The 15,791-nt window shown below is 42.9% G+C and overlaps 1 protein-coding gene and 1 non-coding gene across 2 annotated transcripts in view; one reads left to right on the top strand and one right to left on the bottom strand.

Moving 5' to 3' along the window:
• The window catches only part of PTPN1 (protein tyrosine phosphatase non-receptor type 1), a 99,476-nt gene that overhangs the window by 62,384 nt on the left and 21,301 nt on the right, over positions 1–15,791 (top strand). Inside the window, exons 3-6 of the mRNA XM_060230800.1 lie at positions 901–1,001; positions 4,524–4,622; positions 12,933–13,070; positions 14,876–15,085. Coding sequence (XP_060086783.1) covers positions 901–1,001; positions 4,524–4,622; positions 12,933–13,070; positions 14,876–15,085 — 548 coding nt within the window. The remainder of the gene's footprint in view (positions 1–900; positions 1,002–4,523; positions 4,623–12,932; positions 13,071–14,875; positions 15,086–15,791) is intronic.
• Positions 2,831–2,905, bottom strand: TRNAA-GGC (transfer RNA alanine (anticodon GGC)). The gene has a single exon. It is a non-coding gene; the product is annotated as a tRNA-Ala (tRNA).

Genomic DNA, 15,791 nt, shown 5'->3' with positions numbered 1-15,791 from the left:
CATATGCTCTGAAGCAAATCATGAAGCAGTTTTTATAGCTGCTTCCTCTCCAAGTGCATAGTAATGACCACCAGTATTTCACTAAAGGTTAAAACAGGGAGGTTGTTGTATGTGCAGCAGTCACAAGTCTCCTATCTAAATTAAAACTGAAGATTCAGTACCTCCATGTACTGGAAAACCTCTGCAATCTCTTAATAGGCTAAAAATCAGTTGAGTCTTCCAGGAAAACTCAATAGAAGCTGTAATGTTGCACATAATTTTGCTTACTGATCAGTTTTAGGGGTTCTTTTTGTGGTAACCACCATTGATTTTTGTTTGTTTTAGATTATACGGCTTCCAGTCAGTTTGGTTTTCCTGTAAAATGTGGGGATTCTTCTATATCTGGGTAGGCTAAATAGGGCCAACTTCAGATCTTTAAAAATGGAGTGGAATTACTGTCAAAGTGGTTTGGATATTGATGATAACTGGGTATCTTGGGAGACACTTTAACTTGATAAATGATATGACAATGTAAGTGAAGAGATTCAGTTTCAGGTGTTGGTATTCTGATCTCTTCCCTGAAAAAAAATGTTACTTTTAAAATCAAAAAATGCACTGTTCTTACAATACATATGCAACTCTAGTTTGATATAGAGCTACCTTAAAACTACCCAGAATGCAGAAGAAATTGTGATTGTAATATCTGTCAGTGGCATCACAGCATGAGACAGCTGCTCTGAAAGCCATGATTCCTTCAGAAGAATTCTTCCAGAATCATATTTAATGGATGCTGTTTTGTACTCCGTTATTTGAAAATGAACAATGTTTAGACATGGTTCTTGAGTAAGTTGGTCAGTGGTATGAAATGAATGTCTTACCGCATAGGTGTTCAACAGTGTTTTCTAATTGTCCGTTCTATAGTTGACCACAGTCGAATTAAGCTGCAGCAAGATGATAATGATTATATCAATGCTAGTTTGATTAAAATGGAAGAGGCACACAGGAGCTACATCCTTACACAGGTAATAGTGTGGTGGGGGGAGGAGGAAGAAGAGAAGATCAATTTACTCTCTTTTCTTTTCAGTTTTGGAGCTGATTAGCCCATAATTTTAACTTAGAATGAGAAGAAGGGAACGATACACTTCTTTCTCCTATTGTCTGCTATTTTGCTACTGTAAAAGTTTCTTTATAGCTGCTAGTACTTGGTACCTTTGTTAATGTGCTAATTGGCTCCACCAGTATTACCTGGAAACACATTGTATATGTAGACATCATAAATGTATATGCACATCTCTGGGAAACCTTATCCAATTGAATTTTTCTTGTACTCCTAGTTATGTAGAAGCATTAATATCACACCTTAACAGTAGAGCTAAGTTAGCATATGTTGACCAAATCAAAGGAGTGGGCTAAAGTAAGGAATAAATGTGGAACTACTAGATAAATTTAAGATTGGTGGGAACAAGGAGGGTTGCCATTGGACCTCATGAGAAAAAGAACAGGGATTGGGAGTGGTCAAGAAAATAGTGGGGGAGGTGTCTATGAAAGAAGGTCTGTAAATGATCTTGTGGGCTGAACCTGGGATAGTTTCTGACATGGAGTATGAATTTCAAAGTCTTGGAAGAACATTTATTTATAAATCGCCTTTCTATTAAGCAGTGCTGCCTCCATGTCCTTGAGGATCAAGTCTGCTTACTTTTGGGTAGCACAATCCAGGATGTTATGCTGCCCCCACTTTCCTGTTGATAATGGTCACTGTTTGGTCATTCAGCAATCTTCTTTTTCCAAAGCCATTTCCTTTTAGTAGAATCCTTAGACGAAATAGCATAGCTTAGTGGTTCAGAAAATTTTGTCATTATGGGGTCTCTGGTTTAGATCTCTGGTTTAGCTTACAAAATTTATATTCCACCTTTCTACCCTTGCAAAGGGCCATCCAAGGTGCTAGTAAATTAAAATATACATAATAAAATCACATTTTAAACTATTAACCCCCCCCTGTAGACCATTGAAGCAATTAAAACTAGAATTAAAATACAAAGATAAGAACAGTTAAAACATTGGTCAGGAAGGAGGTATCACGGAGGAAATGCCAGATGGAACAAAAAAGTCTTCTGATAATGGAAGATGGCAACCAAAGGGGGCACACAAATCTCTCTGGGGAGAGAGTGCCATAGTTTTAGTGCCATTACCAAGAAGGCAGTCTCCCAGGTTGCCACCCTCCTAATCTCAGATGGCAAGGGCACCTAAAGCTGTGGGCCAAAGATGGTTATAGTGGCTGTGTGGGTTCGTAAAGGAGACAGCAATCCTTCAGTTTCACCAAGGTTCACCAGGTGACCTTAGGCAAAGCCACTCTGTTCTCAATTTACAGAAATACGGATTTTTAAAAAATCTTCTCTTTTTAATATTAAGATTGTTCAAACCTGGAACTTTCCTTGAGTTTGCATAAACATCTAAAAACAGAAGTGTTGTTGCTGCTGCTGTTTTTTAATCTGCATGGTATAGCCATAGTTGACTGTTTGATATCTGATGTTGGGAGCTGTTAACTTAAATTTTATATTTTTCAGACTAGGTATGATCAGAATATCATGTCTGGATTTTGTAGTCGAATCTGAGTGCCCCTTGATTGCATGCTTGTTGAGTTGAATCCAAATTCATGAGACCTCTTAGCAGCCTGACCCCTGTTTGTGCTTCCCACCCCCCCATTTGCTCACATGAACACAAATGAAGCCGCTTTATACTGAATCAGACTGTTGGTCCATTAACGTTAGTAATGTCTACTCAGACTGGCAGCAGCTCTCCATGGTCTCAGGCAGAGGTCTTTCCACATCACCTACTGCCTGGTTCTTATAACTGGAGATGCCAGGGATTGAACCTGGGACCTTCTGCATGCCAAGCAGATGCTCTGCCACTGAGCCACAGCATCTCCCTTGTGTCAACAGAGACCTCACACATTGAGGATTGTTAAGTGACTAGATTGCATATTGTTTGGATCCTGCAACTGAGGAGTCAACGTCAATATACACTCAGATATAAAAGTTCCTCAGTATCCGCCAAGTCTGAACACTTCTTTTTTTAGACCCCTGTGCATGCATTTCTGGGATCACCAGAAAAGCACATCCAGGTTTTCATTAGATTTTCAGGGGGAAGTTTACTTTATTCCTTGGCTCTGCGCTACAAAGATCCTTGCAATTTAATGAAATGTCTTTGGATTGAATCCTCGAGTAAAATCGGGGAGCTGAGGGGAATTGTTCCATCTCTATATCAGACTTTACTTTAGGACAACACAGGGTCACAGTTGGGGTTGCTGAGCATAAGGTCAGAAAGCAGTTTTTGGGGTCAGGAAGCAATTTTTCTCCAGGCCAGATTGGCCAGAGACCTTGAAGATTTTTTTTTGCTATCTTCTGGGCATGGAACATGGGTCATTGTGTATGGGGTGGGGGAGATATTTGTGAATTTCCTGCATTGTGCAGGGGGTTGGACTAGAGAACCCTGGGGGTCCCTTCCAACTCTATGATTCTAAGTCAAATAAATCTGTTAGAACACCATTGTGGTGCAAGCAGTAGCAAAGCAAATGCACTGTAGTTGCTTAGCTCATCACACTGGACATGCTGTAATGTCAAGAGTGAGTCATGTGACCATCCCCTGTAAAACAAGTTAAGGGGCCTAAAAAGCTTTGTGTCTGAGTTTCTGTACTTTTCAGTTGTAGTAGTTTTAAGTTCAGCTTTGGCAGTTGAAGTCCCTCTGGCTGCGATTTCCTGGCAATAGCTGGATTATTTATTTTAACTGCTAGAGGATAAGACTTACATACGGTTGATATTAACCATCAGTTGTGGTCTAATGGAATTGACATTCGGCCACTCAGCAGTCCTTCTTGCTTTTTTCCAAGGGTCAAGTCACTGCACTTGCAAGCCTTGTGGGAGCGACCCGATCTCTGGGTAATGTTTGAATCCTGGGCAAATTTTTGTAGATACGTTTTAATACCTTGGGCATTATGGATTGATCTATGAGAGACTGGTGGGAAAGGAAGGACCTTTGACCTAGAAGAGAGGCTACTTTGAAAATGGATAGGGTAAACATCTAGCAGGAACAGCAAACTGTTCTTGACCTTCCATACCAGTGCAATGCCAGGATTTTTTCATGAGATGCTAAAGATGAATAAACTTCCTAGCAGATCGTTCTCATGTTCCCCTTCTCTGCAAATCAGAAATTCCCACCGATTCTGCAAGCATCTCATCCTGTAGAGCATCATACCCAAGTTTTCTTAGAACTACTCTTCTTAATTTCTCCTCTGGAGACCTTGAACTCCATATGTGTTGCAGAGAAACTGGAAAATTTTGGAGATGATAAAGCATTCATTTTGGCAACTCCACAGTAGAGAGAGAGAGACAAAAAATCACTTAAAGCATGTTGTGTTTCAAAAACCTAAAAACAGAAGCCACTAACTGTGTTTGAGTTTAGTACTAGAGAACTGTTGCTGGGCTACACTGTGAACTTGTATGCCATAATCAGTACTGCTTATTCTTGAAGGTTCTGTATCTTTGCAGGGTCCCTTGCCAAATACTTGTGGTCACTTTTGGGAGATGGTTTGGGAACAGAAAAGCCGTGGTGTTGTCATGCTCAACAGAGTTATGGAAAAGGGATCAGTAAGTATTGTGTGTCTGTGTGTGTAAGTGTGCTGTGGATGTGTATGTTTTTAAAAATCTTGCAAATACAATTCCCAAGAAATGCATTTTAAGAATTTTTATCCAGTAATGCATCTGCTAAAGACTAAGAAAAAAATAGAATAGATTTAGGTTAAGTCGTGTGGGAATAAGATGGAATATGCCAAGCTCTCAAAAGTTTGTGCTGTGAGTACAGTATGACCACACAGCAACCCAGTTCAAGAATCTTATTTACTTAACTTCTCTGCTTTGTCAGCATTTGGGTATAGCTAGACTGAGGATATTTGTTTGGGCTTCATCCCACTCCATCCTGGTTTTTAGTTAGTTCATAGATGAGCACTAAGGCATTAAAGCCAGGGCTAAATTGAAAAGGGGCCAAGTTCCATGACTATTTTATGCACAACTCTCCTTCATTTCCAGTGATTCCAGGGGGATGACAATTCTTGTAAAGGTGTGAAATATGAGTACAGTAGTGGGCATTTCTTTTAATCCAAGAGGTTTCTTTTAATCCAAATATTGATGCTTGTCTGCTTGGCTTCTTAAATGCAGATTTTTTTTATACACTGCCGTGCATAGCAGTAGAGCTGGAAAAAGGAGTAAGGGTTTAGCATGTCCTCTCCACAGTCTGTTCTGATTGGCTGCAGTCAGAGGTCAGCAACGCAATTGCATTCATTATTTGCTTCCAGACTGACTGAGATCACTGACAGAAGAAGCTGTTTCCAGTTTTTTAAAAAGTATGCTAATGTTCTGGCACCTGTTTATTAAGGATAAATGACTGCCAGATAGCATAAGGGGACAGGGTGGGTGGGCCATATACCCTTTATGCCTTTATAAAAAGGCAACTTTTGTATCAAAAGTCAATCTTTGTGAGAGAGAAAAAAATCAGTGCAGCACTAATGGAAGAGTCATATCTTAGCTACCGTATTTGCCGGCGTATAAGTTGACTGGGCATATAAGTCGACCCCCCAACATTTCCATTCAAAATATAGAGTATCTTTTTGAATTCCTTGCCGGCAGCATCCAAACAGGGCGACGAGAGCAGCAGCTCCCCCGCCTGGCCGCGCGGGCAAAAGAAAGCAGCCATTGGCTTTGCGTGAGGCGCTGTCGCTAGGGAGGCAGCTCGGCGAGGTGGCTTCCGCTGGAGAAGAGCTCCAGCGGAAGCCGCCTCGCCGAGCTGCCTTCCTAGCGACAGCGCCTCACACAAAGTCAATGGCTGCTTTCTTTTGCTCTTCTCTCGCTGTAACCAAGGCGCAAGGGTCTGTTCCACAGAGGCACCGGGTTGCTTTCCTGACCTCTTCCCTCCATGCACCAGGCGTTCAGCCAGCCCGAGCACCCCCGTCTTGACCGCCACGGAGAGGCACAGGTCGGCGGCTTCCCGCCTCGCAGCCCGGGATCTGCTCTAACGCGTGGGCGGGTTTCCACGTCTCCGAGTTAGAGCCGTTCTTCGGACCTTCGGATTCCCCTTCTTCGCTCCCTCCCTCCCTCAGTCTCTGCCCTGCCTGACCCCATTCCCCCGTTTGCCGGGAAAGGGGGCGCGCTGAAGAAGCCCGGCAACACCTGTCCCTGCCTCGCTACGGCTGTTCATCTGATGGCGTCTCACCACAGATCCTAGACCTGGCTGCCGCTGCACCCGGCATATAAGACGACTCCCCCACTTGGAGGCATGTTTTTCTGGGCAAAAAAGTCGTCTTGTACGCCGGCAAATACGGTACTACAGAAGTCCTCTTAGTGCAGTTTTTGATGGCCAGATATGGAACAAATACTGCTGTTGCCTTTTTTGATCTTTTTTTGGTTTCCTTTCAAATGGTCCTCTACAGTTTGCATGACAAACATATAACATGTATGCAACATAAACAGAATTTGGTATAGTTCCTTTTCTGTCGGTAAAGAGGTGTTTGCAGCAGTTAGGCTTCATGCTGATTCATCATCTGTGCTTTTCTGCTAATTTCCAAATACATGTCCTCTTGCTAGCCCCTTTGCACTGTCAAGAGAGCGGTATGCATAGGATGCTACTGACTGGAAGTTTTACCCTGGGAACCTTAAGGAGAAATCATGTTCCTCTGTAAAGCATATATTCAATTTTTATAGCAATTGTGCTCAGAAGTGCTAGACATGGTGTGGGAAAAGTCTTGTATTAAAAAAATCATCTACATTTTTTACCATGGAAGCCAATCTGACATGTGGTGGATTGTTGTCAGATATTGACTTTTCACAGCATTTGCTTTTGAGAGCCAGCGTGGTGTAGTGGTTAGGAACAGCAGACTCTAATCTGGAGAACAAGGTTTGAATCCCCATTCCTTCTCATGAAGCCTTCTGGGTAACCTTGGGCCATTCACAGTTCTCTCAGAACTCTAGGAGCCTGAAGTGGGGAGAGGAAGCAAAGGAGATTGTATGCCACTTTGAGACTTCTTAAGGTGGAGAGAGAAAAACCAGCTCTTCTACAACTCTTCTTCTGCAGCCAGTTTGATGTAGTGGTTAAGTGTGGGGACTCTTATCTGGGAGAACCGGGTTTGATTCCCCACTCCTTCACTTACAGCTGCTGGAATGGCCTTGGGTTAGCTATAGTTATCGCAGGAGTTGTCCTTGAAAGCCTCACCCACCTCACAGGGCATCTGTTGTGGGGGGAGAAGATATAGGAGATTGTAAGCCACTCTGAGTCTCTGATTCAGAGAGAAGGGCGGGGTGTAAATCTGTATTCTTTTTCTTCGATTATTGCTGATTTTTTAACCACTTGGGATTCGTGTGATCTGGTTGAGAACTTGCTTCAGGACCGATTTTCCAAAACCATATTCCATTGTACCCTGAGATACCCATTTATCTGAATGAGAAGGTCAGGAAAAGGGAAACAGACTTAAAATTATAGAGTTGGAAGGGACCTCCAGGGTCATTTAGTCCAACCCCCTGCACAATGCAGGAAATTCACAAATACTTCCACCTAAATTCACAGACATCACCCCATGGGTTGATAACGACTCAGTCCTTGCACAGGGGACTACCTTTACCTTTTTTAAATTCACAGAATCAGCATTGCTGTCAAATGGCCATCTAGCCTCTATTTTAAAACCTCCAAAGAAGAAAAGCCCACCATCTCCCAAGGAAGCCTGTTCCACTGAGGAACCAGTCTAACTGTCAGGAAGTTCTTCCTAATATTTAGCCGGAAACTCTTTTGATTTAATTTCAACCAGCTGATTCTGATCTGACCTCCTGGGGCAAAAGAAAACAACTCTACGCCATCCTCTGTATAACAGCCCTTTAAGTACTTGAAGATGGTTATTATATCACCTCTCAGTTGTCTCCTCTCCAGGCTAAACATCCCCAGCTCCTTCAGCCTTTCCTCATAGCACATGGTCTCCAGACCCCTCATCATCTTCATTGCCCTCCTCTGGATGCATTCCAGCTGGTCTATATCCTTCTTAAACTGTGGTGCCCAAAACTGAACACAATACTCTAGATGAGGTCTAACCAGAGCAGAATAAAGTGATATCATCACTTAGTGTGATCTTGGCACTATACTTCTGTTGATACAACCCAAAATCACATTTGCTTTTTTACCTACCACATCACACAGCTTATTCATGTTCAGTGCATGGCACTAAAACCCCTAGTTTTTTTCACACATACTGTTGCCATGGAAAAACAGCTCCCCTTTCAATCTGAATCTCTTCCTACTACAGCAGGCCTGAAGCAAAGAGAATGTCAGATATGTTCTAGATCACACAAGGCAATAGCGTGACCCAGCAAACCTGGGTTTTTTGAGGGGGGGTGAAATTAAAAAAATGGCACCCCCTTATGGGCCCATAGAATAGAATGGACCCCATACCTAATTTGGCACCCCCCCTTCAGTGGCATCCGGGGCAAGCACCCCCCTCTGCCCCCGCCCCCAAGATCTGGTCCTGTACCTCAGCAGTGAATGTGGCCAAAGGCTCCCTTCAACTAGAAAGCTTTCAGAATCACTGGAGGTTTCTGTGCCTTGGCTAGCTAGCTCTAGTTCAGCCATGACTTCCTTTTGTATTCCTGTACATGGACTTCCCTATTGTCTATTACTTCCTTGAACATTTTTTAAAATCTTACCGCAGGCTATTGAGAAAGAAGTGCTGGTGGAGTGCCATTGTCCAGTCTTAGTTAAGAGACCATTCTGCTCCATTTATCTTAGGGAGAAGGCAGACACAGCATGTACTGAGCGATGGTATTAGTCTGGAAGCACTCTTGCTGCGTTCAGTCCAAACAATTCTCCAGAATTAAGCGATGAAAAAAGAAATGGTTCTTTGGGGCAGAACTGCAAGTAGTAATTAGCTTCCCCCATGATGTCATCAAGCAAGTTGTTTTTTGTGTGGGGAGGGGAAAATAATAACTGCAGTTTTAAAAGAAATCCTAAAAGAATTAAATAAGGCAGGGAGTGAATAGATGAGAACACGTGTTTATGTGGCATATGTAAAAAAATTAAAAAGCCTAGGCAAGAGCTACAGTCAATAGCATCACTGGCATTCAGTTTGTAGGTCCGTGTGTCTGTCATTTCTGTTGTGAAATGGAGTGGATTCATCCAATGACTAAAGAATGCACCAGGAGATGATTATGATGATTGAGTACAACAAAAGGGAGGACCCGTGAGGACTTGCAGGGATGGGGAAATCCCATTCCCTCCCATGAGTCCCTGCTTCCTTCCCTCTTGTCCGCCTCTTTTTGTCTCCTGCCCAATTGTTCATTTCTTCCATCATCCCTAAAACACCTGATTAGCAGGCCCTTTGGGGGGGGGGGGGGAAATGTGTGCAGCATTATAGATTTCTGTACTCCCAACACATTGGCCAGGTGTTTTTTGCTCTACATCTTTATGTGCAGGTATTACTTATTGGGGAGGGACGGTGGCTCAGTGGTAGAGCATCTGCTTGGGAAGCAGAAGGTCCCAGGTTCAATCCCTGGCATCTCCAAAAAAGGGTCCAGGCAAATAGGTGTGAAAAACCTCAGCTTGAGACCCTGGAGAGCCGCTGCCAGTCTGAGTAGACAATACTGACTTTGATGGACCAAGGGTCTGATTCAGTATAAGGCAGCTTCATATGTCCATTCTTTTTGAAATTATTATTTCCCATTTTTAAAAACTTTAATTTTGGAGGGGGGGTGGTGTTTTTTGTGTGTGTGTCTGTGAGAGAGATAGGTGTGTGTGTGTGCGCACCTGGAAATCATGGCAACCTCTGGTGACTGGCCCCTCTTGGGGGTCTGCAGGATGTTCTGAAAGGCAGAATGTATAAAACCTGCCGCTGCTTCCCAGCTCAGATATTCCAAGGAGGTCTCCCATCCAAGTTCTTGACAGAGTCAACCCTGCTTAGCTTGCAAGATCTGACAAGATTGGGCTCACCTGGGCTTATCCATTTCAGGGTGAACTGTTAATAATTTCTATGCAAACCTTGGCATAAGGAAGTTTGCAATAACGTGTACCCTAGCCCTGTATACCCACCCACCAACCAGGATTTTTGATCTTCTGGGAGGGACACCCTTTGCTGCTAGTTATATCTTTGTCAATAATATGTCTGTCTTCACCAGGGCTTTTTTTTTTTTAGCAGGAACGCCTTTGCATGTTAGGCCACCCACCCCTGATGTAGCCAATCCTCCTGGAGCTTACAGCAGGCCCTGCACTGGGAGCCCTGTAAGCTCTTGGAAGACTGGCTACATCAGGGGTGTGTGACCTAATATGCAAATGAGTTCCTGCTGCAAAAAAGCCCTGGTCTTCTTCACCATTAAAGGTATTGCCAGATATGTGCATCCCTTGTTTCCATCCCATAATGCTTGCTTGCAGTAAATGACCTACCTATCCAGAGGCTAGCACTTCTTGGAAGTATTGGTTACTGGTCCTAAGGGGCAAGTGAACAATGCTCCTTACACTATGGAGGGAAGACTTCTCTCCTCCAGGAAGAGTGTTCAGAAGTGATCTCTGCCTCGCTGAATGGACGTTTCCAGTTTTACATGAATATGAGTAGTGAAATAAATCTAAAAAGAGAGAAGTGTGGTAACCACAGGCTGAGCCGTTCCTCCCTCTCCCGTCCACCCCCGTTTACCCATTCTCCACTGCCAGTAAGCAGGAACAAAGCAAAGAATTATTAAGGTCCCCCGGGGCAGGCTGCAAATGCTTCTTGAGAAACTGGGGGGATGGGGAGGGGAGATACTCAATAGGAACTTGGCAGGTCTTTATTTGCTGAGCCGTTGGGTGCAAATACTGAACATTGGGGAAAATTGTTCTTTACACAACTATAATTAAAAAAGAGGTTTCAGAAAATTATAATTTCTTGCTATATCCAGCACTGTCCTGCTGTTTGGGAGCTGAAGGAAGAAAGACATTGGTAAACCTCTGTAATGGGCTGAACTATGTGGGATTCGATCATTGTCTCTGCATAAAATGCTTTTAGGGCTGATAGCCTGTTGCCTGAAACTCTTTTGTGATTCACTCAGGTTTCAGTTCTATAAAAGGTCTCCAGCATTACCATCCGATTCATAATGTCTTTTGATCAGTTAAAGTGGTGTAATAACCCATGCCTTTGTTTCTGCTTTTTCTCCCATTTGACAAAAAGACACTGAAAATGTAACATTAAAAATAACATTTCCCTCTTCGTGCATCACTGATATAATCCTAGCCAGAGAAACGGTGTTGACTTCCACAGAGATGCAGTTCTCAGTGAGCATGTTTTTGGTGATTACAGTTGTGGACTTTCTCATGTATATTATTAACTCCATGATTCTCTCCTCAAGCTCCGGATGCCATCTTTGTACAGTTGACTGACTAAAGTTTGCACCGTGCATGCATTCTAATGATGCAAACACTGGATTTCCTAGGAAATTATTATTGAGAAAATTATTATGATCTGTCAAGATGTTTGGTAATTGGAATGCCTGCTAGCTCCAATTTTCAGTTAGAATAAAACATAACCTTTTAAGCTGTCCCATATGGCTTCAAAATGATCTCATAAGACTGGGATTTTTGGAGGAGGGGATTTGGTGAACCGGACAATTCAATTGCAGTTGTCTTTTGCTTCCAAATTAAAGGCTAAAAGCTTTGTGCATGCTGAGTTTCCAACAGTTCTCCTAATAAAGCCACATCAGTCATTAGGGTTGTTTTTGTTGATTTGTTACATTGGTCAGTTTTGCATAAATGGCCCGTGTTTTGCAATCCCAGAAGAGTTCCAGGAAGGGGGTAGCTAGTAATATATCCAAGAAATGGAAATATTTTCGTTGTGCGAAGGTATTGGGTTGCTATTGTCAGGGATGGTATTCTTCCAGTGATCACTGGGATTTCTCCCAGAGACTGACTCTGGGAATATAAATCTCCAGTAGTGTTATATCAGTCCTGACCTGGATAGCCTAGGCTAACCCAATGTTGCCAGAGCTTGAAAGATAAGAACAAACACAACCACGAAGGTTATAGTGAATGAATAATGAAAAGAGTGAATGAATAATAAAAGTATATTAAAGTACAACAATCATAATATACACAAAGTACAATTGAAATCATAAAGAACACTGAGTCCCAATGTGCAGGGAGTCGACTTGAAACATCCTCTTTCTTCAAGCATGGGGTGCTCCTTCCGTAATAGTTATACAAAAAGTTCCTACTTCAAAAAACTTTGATTCATCCAATGCGTCTTATAACTGCAAATAATGTAAACACTTTCGTAAAGGCACTACAAAGTTTCCAAAAGTTCAAGGCAGGCACAATGCTCGTACAGGCTCAAGGCCTTTGTAGTGCCTTTTTGAAAGTGTTTATATTATTTACAGTTATAAGATGCGTTGGATGAATCATTAAGTTTTTTGAAGTAGGAACTTTTTGTATAACTATTATGGAAGGAGCACCGCATGCTTGAAGAAAGAGCGAAACGGGATGTTTCAAGTCGACTCTCTGCACACTGGGACTCCGTTTTCTTTATTATTTCAATTGTATTTTGTGTATATTATGATTGTTGTACTTTAATATCATTTCATTATTGGGTCACTGTAACCTTTGTGGTTGTGTTTGTTCTAATCCTGAAGTGACTTCTCTCTTGTTCTTGAGAGCTTGAAAGATAAGCAGGGTCAGCCATGGCTAGTATTTGGATGGGAGACCTGCAAGGAATACCAGGGTCATGGTGTGGAGGCAGGCAGTAGTAAATCTTGCCTTGAAAACCCTACAGGGTCTCCGTAAGTCAGTTGTGACTTGACAGCACTTTCCGCCATCAGTGTTGTATCCCCGATAATAGTGTTATAGGGTTGATTTAATGACGAATAAACAGCTTGTGAATAGGTCTGTCCTCTGCTTTATTTTTTTATCTCTAGATAAAATGTGCACAGTACTGGCCACAAAAAGAAGAGAAAGAAATGCTCTTTGAAGAGACAGACTTGAAGCTTATCTTGATATCAGAAGATATAAAATCCTACTATACAGTACGACAGTTACAATTGGAAAACCTGACAGTAAGTTATGGGAAAGCTGATGCCTAATTTCCTTCCTTCCTTCTGTTCCTCTGTCCCTCTCTTTCTTTCTCTTTCTCGCGCTCTGTCTCTCTTTCTCGCATCCTTCCTTCCTTCCTTCCTTCCTTCCTTCCTTCCTTCCTTCCTTCCTTCCTTCCTTCCTTCCTTCCTTCCTTCCTTCCTTCCTTCCTTCCTTCCTTCCTTCCTTCCTTCCTTCCTTCCTTCCTTCCTTCCTTCCTCCCTCCCTCCCTCCCTCCCTCCCTCCCTCCCTCCCTCCCTCCCTCCCTCCCTCTCAGTGGTCATTGCTCCAGGAGACCCAAGATGCTAATATAAAAATTCTTGCTCTTGAAGCAAATTTCATTTTTGAGCAGTTGGTGTACTGAATGAACGGACACAGACATTCTCTGCTGATGACTATAGACTTAGGTGGGTAGTCGTGTTGGTTGAAGCAATAGAACAGAGTTTGAGTCCAGTGGCACAAGCTTTCAGAGCCAGTTTGGTGTAGTGGTTAAGTGTGCGGACTCTTATCTGGGAGAACCAGGTTTGATTCCCCACTCCTCCACTTGCAGATGCTGGCATGGCCTTGGGTCAGCCATAGCTCTGGCAGACGTTGTCCTTGAAAGGACAGCTGCTGTGAGAGTCCTCTCAGCCCCACTCACCTCACAGGGTGTCTGTTGCGGGGGAGGGAGATAAAGGAGATTGTGAGCTGCTCTGAGACTCTTGAGTGGAGGGCGGAATATAAATCCAATGTCGTTGTCGTCTTCTTTCATGTACATGCACACTTATATGCACACGAAAGCTTGTGCCCAGAATTAAACTTTGTTGGTCTTAAGTGTGCCACTGGACTGTGCTCATGTCTGATATGGATGCAGTTAGAAATGTAAAAATACAGTATTCTCTTTTGAATGAACTTAATGATAAGATTTTAGTGTTTTAAATATAACTGGCAAATAAGATCATTTAAGGAACCGCATTGTATCAGTACCTCAAGGTTCAGCTCTTCTGCATTCCATTGACTTGGTTTGCTTGGAGCATTTCCGCAGACAGAAGGATTTCTGCCCACAGAGTATGGCTTTCTCACCTCCTCCCTTTCTCTGCAGCTTGTGCTGCCATGGGAAAGGGGAGGTGAGAAAGTCACAGTCTGTGGGTGGAGATCCTTCCCATCTGCAAAATGCTATTCATTTATTTACTTTATAAGACCTCTTTTCTCAGTGAGGCTCAAAGCAAATTACACGGTATAAAACAGTGCAATCGAATGACGAGACATTTAATAAGCAGTGCAATAGGACTTGGATTACAAAAAATTAGAAACTGTGCAAAGAAGATGACACAATATGCCAAACAGCGCAGAGAATTGAATTTCAAAAGTAGGCAACAATGTAATAAGAGCAGGATAATACTTACAAGAAACGGATAATAGGTACCATACACAGCAGCATAGACCAGGCATATCAAACATGGCCAGGGGGCCAGAAGCAGCCCGTTCAGGACTCTTATCCGACCCACGAGCAACTGGGAGGAAACCAGTCCAAATGGGTCCATAGTAGTGTACTTTGTGGAACGCCTCATCTCAGGACAAATATAAACAAACTAGTGGTGGTAGTACTTCTTGCAGTAAACCCATTTGAACACAACCTCGACTGTGAATCTGTAAGCTATAAAAACATCAGCCTTTGAAAAAGTTGTTGTCCCCATCTTTCAGGTGTTAATATTCTGCGTGGAGGCAGGTTTAACGAGGATTGTGTAAATATGAATGTTGGATTCCTAACAAGCAAGCGTCTTAATAGCTTCACCAAAATGTTTTGCAGACACATGAAACCAGAGAGATTCTGCACTTTCACTATACAACGTGGCCTGACTTTGGAGTCCCCGAATCTCCAGCTTCATTCCTCAACTTCCTGTTCAAAGTGAGAGAATCGGGGTCACTGAACCCCGAACACGGACCCATTGTAGTTCATTGCAGTGCAGGAATCGGAAGATCAGGAACGTTCTGTTTGGTTGATACTTGCCTCCTCCTGGTAAGATCCGTTTGCTCATAGCTAAATGTAAAGGAAATTTTGGAAGCCGTCTACTGCAGTAATAAAGTGGCTCAGTGGGAGTGGGCAGAGAGCTGAACATCTTTCAGAAACTTCAGTTCTGTAGGGGGTGTCATTTGGACTTCTGCCCTGACACTATTGTCACACTCTACTATACCACAGTCCCAGTTTAGAAGTGTGCTGGGGTGGCCACAGTCAGCATATCAGTGGAGCAAGCACATGCTCTTGGGTAGCATGTGGAGGCCATCCAGTTCCTGATCAAAGAAAGGGATGGCACCTAACAAACAGAGCGGCGTGTTCAAACGGTTGTTGAAAAGCTGTCAATAAATATTTTGAGTGCTACCCAAAATCTCAGTTTCCCCCAGTAATAATAAATTTCCTTTTCAAATCCTAGAAGAAATCAAGCTGTCAATGAGGTTTGTGGTTTGTTAGTCAACTTTCCCACCCTGCCCCAATCCGCCGTCTGCCTTGTTTCAATAAACGTCACTTGTCTTGCCAGTGGAAGTGCGAAGATGTAGAGCTCTGTCCTTTTAAATCCAAATACTTATTCCGTTTTCATGTATTTGCAGTGATTTTGTACAGTTGCTCCCAACTTTAATTTCAGTGCCGTCCTTGTTAGCAGAAGAATCGCATTCCGTGGTCCTCAACCTCTCACCAGTCCCAGGCACACTTGCTTGGAAGGAAGTCT

Source organism: Heteronotia binoei, chromosome 2 (assembly GCF_032191835.1).
Source record: "Heteronotia binoei isolate CCM8104 ecotype False Entrance Well chromosome 2, APGP_CSIRO_Hbin_v1, whole genome shotgun sequence".
NCBI classification, from domain to species: Eukaryota; Metazoa; Chordata; class Lepidosauria; order Squamata; family Gekkonidae; genus Heteronotia; species Heteronotia binoei.
Note: the sequence above shows the minus strand (reverse complement) of the source record. Positions and strands in the feature narration are given on the sequence as shown.